An 18,882-nucleotide genomic window follows, 5' to 3' on the forward strand; every position below is an offset into this window, starting at 1 on the left:
TTCTTGGTGTCGCATCTTCTACGGGTTTTAACTAATATATAACATGTATCTACCATTATAGTATCATAGAGAATAATTCCACTGCCCTAAAAATCCAATGTGCTCTATTCATCCCTCACTTATTTCTTTTTAAGTCCTAAATTGCAATAGCAATTAAGACATTCTAAATGCTGAAATGACACTCAGAATCTTAAGGATGAAAAGGTGAGGTGAAAGCCAGGGCAGAAAAAATAGGACAAAAATAAGAGCAAAGGAAAAGTAAAAGAGAGTAGCTGTATTTTAAGAATCAAAACCCTTCATCCCTTAAAAAGCTGAAGTTACATCCTTTAAGTGTTGTTTTTCCTTCCCATTCCCTTCCATGAATTCTGAGAGGGTTTTGGCTAATACACTATAACTGAATCTTCTTAAGTAAGCAAAGCAGTTAGTTATAGCTTAAGTAAATTCCTGCTCTACATATAAACATTTATTGGAAGTGACTCATACCTTAGGCTCACTTAAAGATACTAGTGGCGAAAACTATAAACAGCCTGAGTTGGATGCTCTCTTTGATATCACATTGTACCTAGGCTCTACAGCCCTCTACAAAATATTCATGAATAGGATTAGCTTGATTAAACATAGGAGATTTTATAATCTACACTCAGACTTTCCAAATGTTAAGTCCATTCCTTTCAACATATCTGTTCTTTATTCAGCACAAATGATGTACCACCATATAACATCAATTCTTTTTGCAGGCTGCTGGATCTCATCTGTTCCTTAATCATTGCTCACCCTCCTGGACTGATGCAATCTTATCCTTGCTAGCTCTCATTTTCAGTATTATTCTCTCTCTAATCTATCACTAATCACTAGCTAACTCCTATTACTGCTCTTAGGAGATTAAGTCCTACTGTAGTTTCCAAGTGTCCTAGAAATTAATTCCAAGAAGCCTTACCTTACCTTTGTTTTCAAGTCTTCAATAAGGTGTCCCAGATTACTTCTCCCTCCTTATTTTCCTCTTCTATCACCCTCCCTTCTACCTGTTTTTAATGCCTTTTACCTGACAGCCCTCCATTTCCAGCTCAGGGACTTCTCACATGTTGTACTACAAGCCTGGAATGCCTCCTTCCCCCCAGGCAATCTACTGGTCAACTTCTTCTGATCATTAAAACTTCATTCTCCATGAAATTTTGTCAGATCGCTATTAGGAAATGCTACTTTTTCTAAAATAACGGATCACAACCCTGGGTGCACAGGGAAATCACCTGTATGTGTGAAGTTAAGTTTCATCAATGTAGGGGGTGCTTTAAATTTTTAAAATAAAACACTAATGCTCAGGCTCCATGTCAAGCCAATTGAAACAGACTCTCTATGCAAAGGACCCAGATATTGGTGGTGATGGGTAGGGGGCTGTTTTTTATGTCTGGTTGTTTTTAATTTCAAAGTCCCACAGGTGATTCCAAAGAGTAGCCAGGGTTGTGAAACCACTATACAGACTCTACCCAGTTTAGAAACAGAACTCCCACAACTACATTTATCTAATGTTCTCTAAACATATCTGTATCTCACACCACTAAAATACACTTACCACATTGTCCTGACCAAGGCATATAATGTAAATATGTGAAATTGCCCTTCATAAGGCTTAAACACTTCACAGTGATTTATATACTCTGAGCCTAGGGTTTCTCTTCAACAAAATGGGTAAAATACTGTTTACCTTGCAGGGCTGTCATGAAATCCAAGCAAGATACTGGCCGTTAACATATTTAGGGAAGCAACTGACTTTATAAAGGGTGCAAATGTTAAATCCCTTCAGGTATCAAGAATAACACCCGGATTCAATTTTTAAGAAACAAACAGAATTCATGTGGCAGTATGGAAGACACCAGCTATCTGGATGAAGCTGAGGAGACAAATGCTGACCAAGAGTTATAATCAAAAAGTCATTCTTTGTATAGTGTAGACCCTTGCAAATTTTACTGTAAATGTGTCCCATCCTGATCCCGTCTTTCCTTTAAATTTTTTTTATATAGCCCAGGGAGGTGTCTGATTCTTCCAGTCCCTTGGCCACACTGTGTGAGGAGAGTTGTTTCCAAATTACATACAAGTACCTGCAGGTGGTCGACCAGTTTTCATGCTCCCCTACCTTGGTCCCTGTGTCTACAAGCACCCCGATATCTCGACAGAAACCTGATGCCACGGCTCCTTTACCAGAAATGTAAACGTGAAAAAACCGGATTCCCTTCAGTATCAAAGCAAGGGTAAAAAGTCATAAAGTTAAAACTCAGACGGGTATTAGAGAAAAGAAAATAGGCCACTAATAACAAATAATGACAATTTCAGTAAAGTGACAGGGGCTATAAGGACTGGTGGTACTGTATTAAGAGGAATTTTGAGGATGAATATGGGCTTATCAGGAAAGCACACCGTAAGGGATAATGGATATTGGTCTTGGGCAGAGGAGGTGAAAGGGACAGCATTTCCAGAAGACTCCTAACTGCAAGAGTCTAAATAAAGAGCCTAAACCTAAAAAGGGAAGTGGTAATCAGGTACACACAGAATAGCATACTTCTATCGGTACTTACCATACTATACATCAATCATTTATTTACTGTTTTTGAAGGCAGGAACTGTGTGTGCCTTATTCTTTTTTGTATCTCCAACACCTATCAGAATGCCTGACATATAATAAGCTATTAATAAAAATGTATTTAATTAAATCTGCAATAAGAAAAAACTATGAGATCACACTTTTGTGATCTGGCATAATCACTTATGGTCTATATACCAAAACATCCTCACTCTCTAGTAAATACCCACTTGGACTGCAAGGTTGGTTGTAGTGGACAACAACAAAAATAAGCAGTACCAAAACCAGAGAGCCCTAGGCAAAGACTAGATTTACAAGCTCAACTTTAAAAAGGGACATCTCCCTACCTGTTTTTCTCCCAGGAGACAGTAACAAAAAGTTAACTTAAGATTAACCAACAATGAAATGATATTTCATTTCATTTGAGCAAGTTTTCACAAGACAAATCCCAATAAGCATGAACCTGAATTTATTTAGCTCTCTATATGAGTACATGGCACAGTATCCACTATGTGTAATCAAGCCCTTAAATGTTTAAGATGGTTAGGTTCTAATGCCTATTTTCACTTAGGCACTATAATACCATTTTTATTACTTTAATCAAAAGAGATACGATGTGATGGGAGGGCAACGTAACCTATACTAACTCTACACTGGACCAGAAGAGTGAGGCTTAAAAACCATATCTATTCTATTAGAAGTATGATCTCAAAATAAATAAACACCTTAAAAGATTATTTTAGGTTACAGGACAGAGGTGTTAAAAGCAAAGTAGATGGCTGAATCCGAGAATTAAACTTTGCAAAAGATGAATATAATATTAATGACAAATATACTTGTGACAGAATGAGTCCAGATGATCTCTCAAGGAACCCTATTCTGGATATTCCACACTCAAGCCTCCTTCCCTATTTAAACAAGACACAGGCTTAACTAGCTCTTTGTTATTTTCTAGATCTTAAAAAATTATGACACACAAAACAAGTTGACACATAACCTTTCTCCAGAGTTCCAAAATTTTTGCCTTAAGAATCAAGTGACTAGGCAATGAACATAGATTCCTGGGTTTCTGTGATAATTCTAGAAGCAACAAGTGACTAGTGAAAAGGGCTTTAATTTAAAGCCTTAAACTGCTGAATTTTTATCCTGATAGTTAATAAAATGTCAGAATTCAATTTGATCTCACCAATTCGGAAAATTTAATTCAATGTTATCGGTTGTAGGTTTTCTGAGCCTCTTGTAGCAGTAGAAAAAAATTTTACTACAGGGGCTTTTACATCTTAAAAAAAAAACAAAAAAAACCCACTGAAGTACAAAAAGTATACAACTTCAGGGGCACCTGGGTGGCTCAGTTGTTAAGCGTCTGCCTTCGGCTCAGGTCATGATCCCAGGGTCCTGGGATTGAGCTCCACATCGGGCTCCCTGCTCAGCGGGAAGCCTGCTTCTCCCTCTCCCACTCCCCCTGCTTGTGTTCCCTCTTTCTGTCAAATAAATAAATAAATAAATCTTAAAAAAAAAAAAGTATACAACTTCATACCATCATCCACAAGCACTTAAAAAGAAAACTAGGAGTGGAAGAACCTAGAGTTTGGTTGAGGTTATGCCCCTAATTAACATGTGATCTTGACAAATAATCCAACCTTAGATTCTTCACCTATAAAATGATAAATCTACCACCTTCCTACCCCGCGTTACCTCATAGGGTTTTTTGTGAGGATCCAATTAGACAACTGTTTGAAAACAATGAAGGCCTACATGAAAAAATGCTCAATATCATTCGGCATCAGGGAAATACAAATTAAAACCACAGTGAGATACCAGTCAAAATGGCTAAAATTAACAAGTCGGGAAACAAAAGATGTTGGCAAGGATGCAGAGAAAGAGGAACCCTCTTACACTGTTGGTGGGAATGCAAACTGGGGCAGGCATTCTGGAAAACAGTATGGAGGTTCCTCAAAAAGTTAAAAAAAAAAATAGAGCTACCCAATGACCCAGCAATTGCACTACTAGGTATTTATCCAAAGGATACAAACATAGTGATTCGAAGGGGCACATGCACCCCAATGTTTATAGCAGCAAAATCCACAATAGCCAAACTACGAAAAGAGCACAGATGTCCATCCACAGGTGAATGGATAAAAATGTGGTGTATATATATACAATGGAGTATTACTCAGCCATCAAAAAAATGAAATCTTGCCATTTGCAATGATGTGGATGGAACTAGAGGGTATTATGCTAAGCAAAATAAGTCAACCAGAGAAAGATAATTATCATATGATGTCATTCATACATGGAATTCAAGAAAGAGAACCGGTAAACATGGGGAAAGGGAGGGAAAAATAAAATAAGACAAGGGGCGCCTGGGTGGCTCAGTGGTTAAGTGTCTGCCTTCGGCTCAGGTCATGATCCCAGGGTCCTGGGATCGAGCCCCGCATCAGGCTCCCTGCTCCGCAGGAAGCCTGCTTCTCCCTCTCCCACTCCCCCTGCTTGTGTTCCCTCTCTCGCTTGTCTCTCTCTGTCAAACAAATAAATAAAATCTTTTAAAATAAATAAATAAATAAAATAAAATAAGATGAAATCAGAGTGAGGCAAATCATAAGAAACTCTTGATCAAAGGAAACAAACAGGGTTGCTAGGCAGAGGGAGGTGGGGGCATGGGGTAACTGGGTGATGGACATTAAGGAGGGTACGTGATATAATGAGCACTGGGTGCTATAAGCAACTGATGAACCACTGAACTCTAGCTCTGAAGCTAATAATACACTATATGTTAACTAACTGATTTTAAAGAAAAGAAAACTATGAAGGCCTAACTATACATATATGGAAGCATTATCATGTTACTTACCATGTAAAAGGAAATTATTAATCCATAAACTTCCCCATTCCACCCACTCCACAGAGCCACATAATGGTACCTAAACAACAACTATATTGCTACGTTGTTCATTTTTATTACCTACATTCACACAGTCCATTCTCCAAAGTCTACATATGACAGGCAAAGATGAACTAGCAAAAGAATAAATATGGCAAAATAGGTAGGAGAATCAGGCCATTTAAAATCTTTCCTAAAGACTGCCTGCTCACGGGCGCCTGGGTGGCTCAGTTGGTTAAGCGACTGCCTTCGGCTCAGGTCATGATCCTGGAGTCCCTGGATCGAGTCCCGCATCGGGCTCCCTGCTCGGCAGGGAGTCTGCTTCTCCCTCTGACCCTCCCCCCTCTCATGTGCTTGCTCTCTCTCATTCTCTCTCTCAAATAAATAAATAAATAATCTTTAAAAAAAAAAAAGACTGCCTGCTCTAAACTCCAAGATTCCCGATAAATCCTTTGAAATCTTTACCTTCATGATTTCAGATGCTTAATTAAAGCATTCTTTTCACCAACACTGTGATCTTCTAGTTACTATACCATTATCACTTTTTACCAGATCATTCCAACTGGGCTCTATAACACTGCTCCCTAGCGCCCTATGACTGAGAAGCAATTTCCTACACATCCTTATTGGGCTGTAGAAAGCTGTGTATGGTTCCTAAATAACAGAATTCTCCCTTTACTGCCACAGTTCTTGATAGTCTGGTTTCTGTGCTATGCAAGACAGGTTCCTGGCTGCCACTACAAGCTGTAAGAATCCAGACAAGTCCCTTAAGGTGACTTGGGACTCTGTTTCCATATTTATAAAAATGAGAACTAGATTAACTTCAAGGATCTTTCTGGTTGATCTTTCTCTTCAGATCACATATATCAATGCTGTGACTAAGAGACCCCAGAAAACAATCCCATCAGAGTTGCAGCTTCCAAATATCCAAAACATTTCTCATCCCTCCCCCAGTCTCTAAAGAATAATTACAGACACTGTCAAACAGGTAAGAGATGTTTTAACAGTGCTTTTCAGATTTCCCAATAAAGACTACCTAGCTATGGTGACTGGGTGGCTCAGTTGGTGAAGCCTCTGCCTTCAGGTCAGGTCATGATCCCAGAATCCTGGGATGGAGCCCCATGTCAGCCTCCCTGCTCAGTGCGGAGCCTGCTTCTCCCTCTCCCTGCCACTCCCCATTTGTGCACGCTGTGAAATACATAAAATCTCAAAAAAAAAAAAAAAAAAAAAAGCTACCTAGCTACGTAACAGTAAGAGTGCAGGTTTTAGAGTCACTGGATTCCAAAAATGAGTTGAATCAAAAGGGTAATAGGAAGCCACATGCAAAAAAAATAAATTATACATGACTATCCAATTCCAGAAACTAGTCTAATTTCATAACAGGTTATTGCTTGTGGTGGGGAACAATCTCAGTACACCTGATCTCTGTCATTTTTAACTTCAGAATACCAGAAATGTCAGATTAGCTTTAGCAGATCACTCAATTCCAGTCAACTCTGGGGATGTTGTACTAAGAGGCCTGAATGGAGTGGGGTGGAGGGGGGTGGAGCAGAATAAGGAGATGGTAGCCTAGATAGAAGGGTTTCACTTCCAGGTAAGATGTCATCAGAATGGATAACTTAAATGTTTGAAAACCAAAGATCCAATAATGAATGATTCACTCAAAAACTATATGCAAGAACCTCTGCTAGGCACATGGAGGAGATACACAGATGAATTCAGGAAACTGAAGAGGCTATAATAAGTATTTTAATCCCATAACACCCTGACTGTGGTTGAAGTGGATGTGGGTAGCGTGCCATCCCTCAATTGGATTCTCTACACCACCTCATCTCCAGTGCAGTTTGAAAATATAATATTAAAAGAAATATACCCAAATATTAATACTTCAGGAAATATGCTGCCTCATGAATGATAGAGAATGACTTAGGAATTCAAAGGCTGACTATCCATCCGGTTTTAGTAATTAGTGAAGACTTAATGGGATTAGTTTTGAGCAGGGCCTTTAAAGATAAGAATAAATTCATTTTAGTTTACCTGTTGGCCCTCAGAATATGTTTTATTTCTATATGAGCATCAGATTGGAGAAGGATGGTCTGAAACAAGGACAAGTATCACCATTACGAAGCATGCGGAACATCAAGTCACCAGTTAATAGCAGTCTACAGCAGCCCTTCTTCACTCATGTGCTTTCCATTGTCTCAGGCATTACATTAGTGCTCATCCAACTACAAAGTTTATTTTTGTTACAATAACCACTAGTGTTTTATCCAATACAGATGTGCTATAGAAGTGGAAAGAAACAAAACAGCTTCTTTAATGTGAAAAAAGAAAGCTTGTGGGGAGTTTCCCAGGCATCTTTTTTTCTACTGTGACACACCACTATCCAATGCAAATGACCATTCCCTTCAAGTTATCTACTTTTACCTTCCACCAATTCCATCATGCATCTGAGGGGCATAAATACGTATATGACTAAAGGTTGGGATAATACACATTGTAACAATTTCCATTATGACCTAATCGGCAAACTGCTTTGAAATGTGACTTTAGGTTATTAGCACCTATAGAAGAACACAAAGCTCTGATATATGTTTGGATTTCTGGTAAAGGCAAAAGGGCAGAGGCTGAAAGACTATTAAAAGTCTCTGTCCTAGAACCCTAAAATGAACCAAAATTATTTCAAGTCATGCGTTTAAACAAAAAAACTGTTTAGAAAAAATAAAAAAATACAAAGCTTTCAAATGCCATATGATACTGGTTTTTTAAAAAATGTTTTGTAGTAACACCTACAATCATGAAGGTTTAGAATGTAAAGAACTTAACACATTTTATTGCACCCCCAAATTTTATATGCAAATCCTACTTTCATTGGAATGCAGTGAACCCTCGTTCACCTAAAAAAGAAATGACAGTAACAGTACTGTTTAAGGACGGTAATTGGAAGAGAAAATAAAAAGAAACCCCAACCCAAGAAAAGGAGACATCGCTTTCCCAGTGGTGTTACTGGTAACTACTAAAGCTCTAAGCGGTATACGTGATCTTTTCACATACAGGGTAATGATGTTTCCGGCTGTTAATGCAAATTATCTCAAACATAAGGGGAAAAAATCATTAGCTATATGAGGTCTAACAATATATCACACAGGTAACAGGGAAGTCAATCTAGCTTCACATAACTTGGTCAAACTTGCTTAGAAACCAGGAGGGTGTGGATGTGATAGCAACGTTACTACTGACTAGGCAAGAGGATAAAAAGCCATAAATAAAGGTGTCAGGGAGATGGAGTCATGAACACCACACACACCTATTACATATCTCTAGCTCTTCCAATATTCGAATTGAAAGAAAATTGTACTTCTCTCTCTCCATGCGTTTTCTCCTTTACAATATAAATTATTTCCAAGCCTGGCTAGCATCTCACTCCACACCCCAAGCTAGTGACATAAAACATTTTCCCCAAGAGGAGCCTATAAAAGATACGTAAGCCTAAGGCTTTTTCTCTTCTTTTGAATTAAGCATGTATGTTCACCTCATCTTACACTTCTCTCTCAGTTACCTCTCCAGACGGTGTGAAAAATATCAACATCCGGTCGCCCACCCCACCCTCTCGGTAATGCATCGCGTTGACTAGGCTCATCCCTCTCCTTCCCTTTCAGTCTCATCACCTCTGAGAAGCTTATCGAACACTTCTTCCCGCTGCTCCCCCCCACCCCCACATATTCATGGCCGAGCACGACGTTCTCCGCATCCTTCTTCCAAGGAAGGGACTAGCAAAAAAAAAAAAGAAAGGCATGCTCGAGAAGCGACAGGCGAAGAAGCCTGACCAGCTTCAGGGATGGCCTTCTTCCCCCTGCATCGGGCCGGTAGTCGGTTCTCTAAACACTGAACCCACTGGTCTCCACGCTCTCCCCACCCCCACCCCCCCCGAGATACTGCCGGAAAATGAAAAGGCCGGGGTGAAACGCGAGGCTGGGTCCTCCCTAAAGAAGCCCGCTGCCCCCGGCCCCGCGGGCTGGAGTCCCCGGGGAGGATGGAGATCGCGGGAAGTGCGGGGACCCCTGTCCCGGGACCGTCCGCCTCACCCGCCCGAACCCCCGGAGATGCGGCCGCGACACCCAGGCCATCGCCAGCGGCCCCTCCCCGCCCCCCGCACTGCAGCGGCACCCGGGGCGGACCCCACGCCGGCCTCACTCGCACACACGCCACACACAAAAGCGCCGCGGCCGCCGCCTTCCCGCCCCCACAGCCCGGCGGAGCAATCAATGAGGCGGCCGGCCCCGCGTCCCCTCCATGAACACCCGAATGCGGGGCCCGGCCGGTAGGGGCGGCGGCGCGGCTCACCATCGCTCCGCTTGATCTCCACGTAAATCCCGATCTGGATCTTGCCGAAGTTGGCCGTTGCCATCACCTCATCTGGAGCAGCGGCGGCGGGCCGAGGGAGGGGGACTGGAGGGCGGAAAAGGCGGGGAGGGGGCGGGGTAGGTGTGGGAGGGGGAGCGGTTGCCCGCGGCCGCGCCGGCCCGGGCGACAGCGTGAACGCGAGTCGGGGCCGCGAGGAGCAGCGGCGGGGAAGCAGGCGGAGGCCCCGGGCCTGCAGGCCGACGGGAGGACGCGCCGGGGCGTCGGGGTGAAGCGAGGGCCGGGGCCGTCAGGCGGCGCGGGGGAGAGTGGGAGGGCCCGCGCCGCCCGCCCGGGAGCCGACGCTGGGGAGGCGGGGCGCCGCGCGCGTGCGCAGAGCGCGCCTCCCGCGTCTCTTCCTTCTTGGCCAGCCTTTCCCCGCGGCGTTGAGGCGCCCCCCCGCGCAGCTCCGCGGCTGGGCGGGCGGGCGTCGGCCGTGGCTTGGTCGGCGGAGGGAGCGGAGCGCGCGTGGCACCGCCCCGAGAGATCCAGGGTCGGGTTTGATTTCGGCGCGCGGCCTAGAAGAGGCGGGAACCCGCGCGCTGGTGCCTTCCTGTCTCTCTGGCTTCCATGATTTGTCCCTGTGGCCGGAATGGATTAAGGGCCCTATTGGTTGTGGGCTTTCCGAGTGGGAATGTGGGGCTGAGCGACGTGAATTTAGGGACCGGCCATTGACAGAACGGGCATAGTGTTTCATCTTAGAGTGTCAGCTGTGTTGCCACTTAGAGGTGGCCGGCCCAAGTAAGGTTTCCCATCCGGTTACGGAAAAGGGGAAGAAAAACCTTTGCGGTGTCACCCACCCTTAAATCCGAATGAAGGTCCTCTTCTCCACGGCCTTGCCTTATAGCTAGCTCATCGCGACTCAAACACAAACCGTGTGCTGGAGCCGCCTTGACTGTTCCGTTTATGGTGCATCCGAAGCTGGTGTCTAGTCTCTGCTGTAGGTAGGGTTCAAGACTTTATTTGCTCTGGTCCATAAAGCCAATAACTATGATTCAAGGACAGAGGGCAGACAACATAAGGTTGACTAAGGAATGTGCCTTTTCTGCAGAGTCACTTGACTAGTCTGACCACATCAACATGAAGAGAAAGACTCTCCACCCTGGGAAAGCAGGAAGACCATGTGGACAAGGAACATGGAAACTGTTTACAGCACCATGTAGAAACCAACAAAAGTGTGACTTTTGCTTCTAGCGTTCAGACGTGTTATGGAGGAAACACACTTTTCGTGCCTTATTTTCTCTAGTCATTGTTAATCTCTCTGTAATAATAACTGAAAATATACAGTTTTAAAATTTAAAAATTGGAAGCTAGATACATGTGTGTTAAGTGCATATGTGCATACATGCACACGCCTAGAATTTTCAACCCAATAATCAAGACAAGTAGACCCTAAAAAATGTTGAAAGACTCAGACTCCATCTGTAACTTGAACATATTGAAGGCATACTCGTCAAAAGAATGAAGTTTCTTAAATCCACTTAAAAGTAAGAATAGTAAGAATAGTTTATATGGGAGGGGAAAAAACGCTGGGTAGACAACTTAAAAAAATAACGTCTACTTTTTTTTTTTTTTTTTTTTTTTTTTTAAGAGAGGGAGAGTGTGGGGGACTTAGGGAGAGAGAGAATCTTAAGCAGGCTTGATGGCCAGCGTGGAGCCCCTTCTGGGTCTCCATCTCACAACCCCAGGATCCTGACCTGAGCTGAAATCAAGAGTCAGGTGCTCAACTGACTGAGTGACCCAGGTGCCCCATACTGTCTGTTTTTCTATTCCAGAAATGACTACTGTAAATCTCACTTCAGAACCTCTGTTTCAAAATAAGATTTGACCAAATCAAGATTTGGTGGTTTTTTGTTTTAAATAATCTTAAGAGTTTTATCTGAACTCTTCGGGTTCTGCGTACTAGAACTCATTCTCTGATGTCTCTATGACTGAGGTGTAAAGCATCTATTTATTTGCTTGAAAATGCTTTACAGAATGCAAGGAAATCAAGCTGTACAGCTTTTAAATTTAAAATTGCTTCGTAAAATATGTTTTATCATGGTTGCTGACACATACCTTGTACCCTGTGGGTTATGTAATTAAGGAGTCTAAACCTTTAATCCGTATACAAAGGTATTTTAAAAAGACGTATATGATCCTGCTCCATAAAAAAATGTATGAGACATACCACATATCGAATATAAAAACCTTTCTTTTGTAGGTCATACCCAAAAGGCTTATGTTTTTTGGTACATCTCAACATAGAAATTTACCAAGACTTGCATCTTGGGCTTTGTGTGCAAGTAGCCTCCTAAAGAACAGTCCTGAATAAATGCAATGAGGCTGTGTTTCCATCAACATCCAAGATCAAGATCAAGAATTCTGACTGTAGCTCAGGCATTAGCAAAACATATAACCCTAACTATAAGAGTGACTGGCACACACTGACATTTGTTCAATGAGTTAACTTGTTAAACTGCTCTGAATCTCTGTTACCTCTTAGAATAGGCTGGAAAAGTAACTATTCTCTCAACTGCAGAAAGTTTTTGTGAGTGTCAAATGAAATAATTAAACACTGCAGTGCTTTGATACTTACAACGTATAATACAAGTTTAAAAACAAAGTAAAACCATCCTATAAAAAATAAGCCAGTACTCTACTATAATCTTCAAATCATTAATTAGAATTTTATGTCCAGTGACATAAAATGAAACACAGTTGGCATGGGCTCTGACCCTCAGCACCTCACATGTGGCAGGAGAGCAAGAGCTTTCACATCTGTCTGTATTCTTTTACCCACTCCAGGCCATTCTGGCAGAACAATCTTGCTCAATGATCATTTCTGTCAAGTCATAACCTAGTAAGAGTGGTTGCTGTTGACCTATCCTATCCTGAGTTGATAAACTGTTTTTAAAAAATCACTGTTATTTTCATCCAACCAAGCCAGTCTCCTTTTTATGCCTGGAATTCTTTTTAAAAATGTCTGTGCTTTGGAGTCTTTAGTACACAAACCTTAAGAGATTATTCCAAGGTAGAGGCTGTCAAACTAGTGAGTTTTGAGGCAGCAGCCCGCACTCCCCTTAACCAGTCATCTGCTCCTCTGGTGGAGAGTAGAGGTACAACTTGGCTCCAGTTTAGCTCAGATTATCTGTACCTGTCTACATCTTCTAACTTGAACTTTTCCATTTAGTATTCGCATCTATTCTCAATTACTCCCACAGTTTGTGGATCTAGGATCAAATGGAGAAAATAGGTAGGGTTAGCAGAGACTGTCTTTGGTTTTAGTATTGTCCACTTTTGCCCAGAACTTTCTTACAGACTTTTTTTTTTTTTAGACCTTTTGGTGGTGATTCCCCTTTCCCCTTAATTTACTCCGATTTAAATTCTAATTAAACTGGTGTAACTTCACTGTAATTAATTTTAGTCCTTACACAAATATATTAAAAACGCCTGGAGATACAAATCCCAATTTTACCTGCTCTAAAATATCTACTCTTTTCTTCTCCTCTGGATTTCTTCCCATTGCCTACAAACATGTTCAGGCAATTTTTCTCTTGAGGAGAAAAAAAAATCTCCTCTTGATCCTTCACTTCCTATTTAAATTCCATTCTATTTTTCACTTTCCCTCCCCTGCCAAATTCTCAAATGAGTGCTCTAAATACTCACTGTCTTCATTCCCCATCACTCATTCATTTCCTAAGCCCTAAATCTGGATTCATTCCTCTACTGAATTGTATTTTTTAAAAGTGAACAGCTACCTTCCAATTACCTCATTAAGTGGACATTACCATCTTTATTTGCCTTAAACTCTGAAAAAATGGTCTACCTACTTTCTTCCCTACAACACCTTGCCCATTCCTGCCTCAGTTTCTGCTTATCTAATAAATGACTTGCCCTTCTCTTTTCTTCTCCACTTAAAGCCTTTCCATGTGGCATGGTGCACTGGAAGTCTCCCTTGTTTATGGAGCTTTCTCCTCTCAATTTAATCTATAATGACTGTCCTATGTGGGTGATTCTCCCCCAATCATGATCATCACAAGGACCTAAGAAAGATTTTGAACAAATACAGAAGCACAAACTCTATTCCAGGGCCTAATGGTTTAAAATCTCCGGGGGGGGGGGCACTTAATGTGGCCCACTTTTTATGAATTCACCAGGAGATTCTGAGGTGTAAGTACAACTGATTTAAATCTGTATGTACAACTGGTTGAGATCTATTGATTATCCCTAAATTCCCATAATTCAATATTTTCTGTACATTGGCCACTTAGAGACTATGTACTAAATAGACTTTGATTATTTTCCTAGTCCACCTTCTTCATTATAATTCTTTCACTTATACTTTCTGATAGTGTATTGAAATGGATTAATGGTAAGCTGTTGGTAGAGAGCTAATGTACAAAACCTTTTAAGGTCTATATTGGACTTAGATCTATATAGAAATATCAAATCATATGGTGTCACATTCAATTATTGTCTACATTGAGACATTCCTAATATTTATACTTATTATTGTAATGTTTGCTTTAATTTCCATTTACATGACTAATCCCTCTCAAACATAGCAAGTATCAGTGTTTCCCCTTATGCCAGATTTTCAGTAATTTGATGAGCATGAACTCAGAAATAACAGAAAGTGGTCTTTTCACCATTTGCAGTAATATATCCAAATATAAAAATCATTTATATATCCTGGGGCCCGTGGGTGGCTCAGCTGGGTAAGTGGCCAGCTCTTGATTTTGGCTCAGGTCATCATCTCAGGGCTGTGAGATCCATCCCCATGTCAGGCTCTGTGCTGGATGTGGAGCCTGCTTAAGATTCTCATCCTCTCTCCCTCTGCTCCTCCCTGCCCCCCCCCCAAAAAAGTCATTTATATATCCTTACAATAGTTGTTGTTAATTCAGGAGCTTAATAAACTCTTATATGTCACAGAGCATTGGTGATATAAACCAATATGACTAATGGTATGCTACACGTCCTCATTACATATTTTAAAAAACTATGAGCAGTGTTTAGTTTTCTCAGTGTATTCAGGCCAAATCAAGCACAACTAGAAAGAATGGGTCTCACTAAAATATTTCTTTTTTTTTATTTTAAAGAGTTTTATTTACTTATTTGACAGAGTGAGAAAGAGAGAGCAAGAGAGCACAAGCAAAGGGAATGGCAGGCAGAGGGAGAAGCAGGCTCACTGCTCAGCGGGGAGCAGTGTAGGGCTCCATCCCAGGACTCTGGGATCATGACCCGTGCCAAAGGCAGACGCTCAACCTACTGAGCCACCCAGGGGCCTCAAAATATTTCTTATTGTTAAAAAATAGTACTTGATTTTTTGGGAATGATTTAAGCAACTTTACAGAAGGCAAAGTTTCCAATAAATAATAAGCCCCCAAACATGCCTTATTTTCCTAACCTTTGTAAATATACATACATAATTTTGATGGCTGTTTGGATTCCTTGTTTAAATTGAAAACGTATGTTATATACCATTAATGGAGCATCGTAGGGACAGAGTAAATACATTTTCCAGCTGTGGAAATATATTAAAGACATTTTTTTACATCATAGATTTAGTTTTCAGTTAAGAGATTTTTTTGGCTTGATTCATTTCTTATGACTATTTCATTGTGTTTTAAACTAAACACCTACAATTTTCAATAGCTACATAATACTCCATATATTTCTAAATCATTTTCTGCTTACATATTCATTGTATTGTTGGGTTGTCTTCAATATTTTACCAAGATAAAATTCTCATTGTGAACATCTTTGTAAAACTTTTTTGTTGTGGGCAAATTCCTCTAAATGTCTGCCCCCCTCCCCACTCTAAAGTAATCTCCTTGAGGGTAGGAAGCTTATCTAATGTTCTTCACTATATCCTTCGCACATAGAACAGCATGTAAAACACAGATGTTCAGCAAATATTTGTTGAATAAATGAAGGGAAAGCTTGATAACTGCATTATATATATTGTCAACTTATAGCTTTTGATTTGATAGTCTTTTCTCCTCCTGAATGAGCTAAATTGGTAATGTATTTCCTCATTGATATAACCCAGAAAATTAATATTTAATGTCAGTCTTCTAAACCTCAAAAATCTCTAGTAGATATAGATTATTACATATGTAACAAATGCTCATAAAACTGTTTTTAATACCAAAGGATAAAAAGTAAAATGAAAGTGAGACCCCCCCCCTCCAAGCCCTCCTTGGCCTGGGAGGAGCCCCTGTTAATACCATAATAATCTAGTAATCCTCAAATTGTATCAGGCACAAAATTCATGTGGTTGATTGTTACATACAGTCTAGGGTCCTGTCACCAGACATTGTGATTCTGTACATCTAGTATAAGAGATGACTAGTAGATCTAGTATGATCTAGTAGATCAGTAGATTAAGAAACACCAAGAATAGAAACTGATTACATATGAAACATGCAGGATAAAGGACAGTGATATGGCAGTTTTCTGATTCTTAAGAATGGAGGAGACTGTCATTACCAGATGTTAGAATTTTTCTAGTGTACAGTTACACAAAGTAGGAAGTGGTCTATGTTGGTGTCACTATAAAATGTAGTTTGAGAAAGAACCAGGTAAAATCGAAGTCAAAGAATGGAAAGATAACTGATAATTTAGAGAAATATATTAAAGAATACAACTACAGATGACAAGATTCCGTTGGAATTATTATTCTTGTTTACTCATGAATGACATTTAAATAACCTTTACTAACTCACAAGACAAATGGTGAAAAAGCAGGAACTTGACCAGGAGAAGAAAGCCCCCTGAGAATACAGAAATAAATCCTCAGGCTGACTCCATGGGTGCTCAGTTGATCTAGTTCATGTTTTTACTGGAGTGCTGACTTCAAAGGAAACTTCCTGAAACCTCACAAATACTGACTTCTTTCAGAAGCTGGTAATATGAAGCAAAACAAAGTTTCCAACAACTCAGTTGTGATGAATTGTGCTTGAGAACAGACAGTTCTGTTAGAAGTAACCATACCCTATCATGTGACCCAGCAAGCTGTCCCGGATCGCCACACTTGAGAATTTCAGGTTTGTTTTTTCTAAGTTTTCTATTCTAAGGAAAGTCACCTCTTTTCAATAGAGATCTCTTTGGAACAGAAATCACAGGCCTTACCTGTGAAATAGGCATCATAATATTTAGAGATGTGTGTGAGGTGGGGGGAGATTCTAATGAATATAAAGTATAAAGGGAGTGACTTAGAGTGCTCCATAAAAATGTATGGCCAATTTTTTCTTATTGGATGATAATAGAATATGTAATGATTAGTGAACCTGCTGCCAAAGAATTCTTTCCAGTCTGTTTTTGCAATTGAGGGTCCTGAAGACTGAATGTCTGCAAAATTCTCCTTGAGAATTATTCACCCATTCAACGAATATTTACTGAATGCCTGCTATGGGCCGGGCATTATTGTAGGTGTGTGGGATGTATCAGTGCACAAAACCAAGATCCCTGTCCCCATGCTATTGGGACCTTACATCTTACCGAGGGAGAGAGAAAAAAAAAAGATAAATAAATACATAAATAGATAAATAAGTAAGTGATATAGTGTATTAGAGAATGATAAGCATACAGAATAAAGAAACAGCAGGATGACAAGGATTAGGAGTGTTGGTGGGGCAGATAGTCTAGTAGGGTATGGAGGGCAAGGCTCGTTGAGGTAGTGAGTTTTGAACAAAAACCAGGAGGACAGGAAGGAGTTCAGCTCTGAGACTATGTGGGCGAAGAGCCCTGCAGCCTTAGGGAGCAGTCACACAAAGGCCCGTCTGGTTGGTGTGAGGAGGAACTGGAGTGAGCAGAGGGGAGCAAGCTGTGGTCCAGGCCCAGTGAGAGCTGTGGTGGATCCCTCAGAGTTGTCTTGAGTTAGACCAAAATGGCCAGGCCTTCATACTCCCACAGTGATCTGTCACTGGGTGTGGGCCACCCTGGGATGGCTGTGAACTTGAACAAGGTGGCTCTCTTTCAGCCGAGGGGTTTGAGAGCAGTGGGCTGTCTGCTGACATCACTCCCAGCAACCTTCATTAAAGGACTCACTGAGAAGTACATCTCAGTATCAATTCCTGGGGCCTCCTCATTGCCAAGGTCACCTGTGGTCCATGAGGGCTACTTCGGCATGATTTCAGCATTCCAACCAGCTGGAAGACGGGAAAGAAGAAAAAGGCAATATCCTGGTAGATACATGCACTACTTCTGTCACAGTGTATTGCTAGAATCTAATCACATTGCCATACCTAGCTCCAAGGAAAACTAGGTTATTGTTTTTGATATTTTATTTTATGCTTGGTGTTCTGGGATAGCAAATAAACAAAAGGATACAGAAGTACAATTAGCAGTCTCTACTACTATCATATTCCTCATTTTTGTAGGGAAGACAACATGGCTTCAGCCCACACAACAATAAATGAAATGCAGTCCTTTTAGCTCATTCAGGATTTTGTACTTTGAAGTATTGGGGAATTTAGAGATAGTAAAGAAACAATATTCTCTTGAAGAGCTTATAGAAAAGAAGCCTTCAGAGGAGAAGAGTGACAAGCAATTACACAGATGAGAGGTAGAGCCTGTGAAGTTTGGAAATTAATGGGATCAGATTTGTGTCTATAGGTTGGTAGGGCTTAGGATCACTCAAGTTTATGCAGCATAAATTACTATGGAACTGATCATTCAGGTTTATGTAGCATAAATTACTATGGAACTGATTCCTTCTCAAAGCCATCCCTTGTCTTGCCTCTTCTGATTGTTCAGTCTTCTTTACTGGCTCTTTCTCCCATTCTTGACCCTTTAATATTCTGTCTGGGTTCTGTCCTTAGTCCTCTTCTCTTCTCATAATGAATTACAATACATTCTTTCCTTTACTGGGTCATATAACTCATTGGGAATATGATGACCTTCAACCCCAGGAAAAAGGTCCACCTGAACATCACCAGTTTATTGAATAAGATAAACTTGATGGAGTACAAACATTAAATTTTATTTTTCTCCCTCTCCGACCTCAAATATGCTATCTCAGCTTTCCCTTACTAGGTAG

General features: G+C 40.9%; 1 protein-coding gene across 4 annotated transcripts in view; it reads right to left on the bottom strand.

Annotated features, from left to right (window-relative positions):
• The window catches only part of KIF2A (kinesin family member 2A), a 75,442-nt gene extending 65,364 nt beyond the window's left edge, over nt 1–10,078 (bottom strand). For 3 of the 4 annotated variants that reach the window (XM_032404361.1, XM_032404360.1, XM_032404358.1), the window contains exon 1: nt 9,801–9,864. In XM_032404361.1, the coding sequence (XP_032260252.1) occupies nt 9,801–9,864 (64 nt within the window). Of the gene's footprint in view, nt 1–9,800 lie in introns of all 4 variants that reach the window. The other variant, XM_032404359.1, reaches the window with a different exon arrangement.
• Between the last annotated feature and the right edge of the window lie 8,804 nt (nt 10,079–18,882).

Source organism: Phoca vitulina, unplaced genomic scaffold, assembly GCF_004348235.1.
Source record: "Phoca vitulina isolate PV1807 unplaced genomic scaffold, GSC_HSeal_1.0 scaffold6, whole genome shotgun sequence".
In the NCBI taxonomy this organism is placed as follows: domain Eukaryota; kingdom Metazoa; phylum Chordata; class Mammalia; order Carnivora; family Phocidae; genus Phoca; species Phoca vitulina.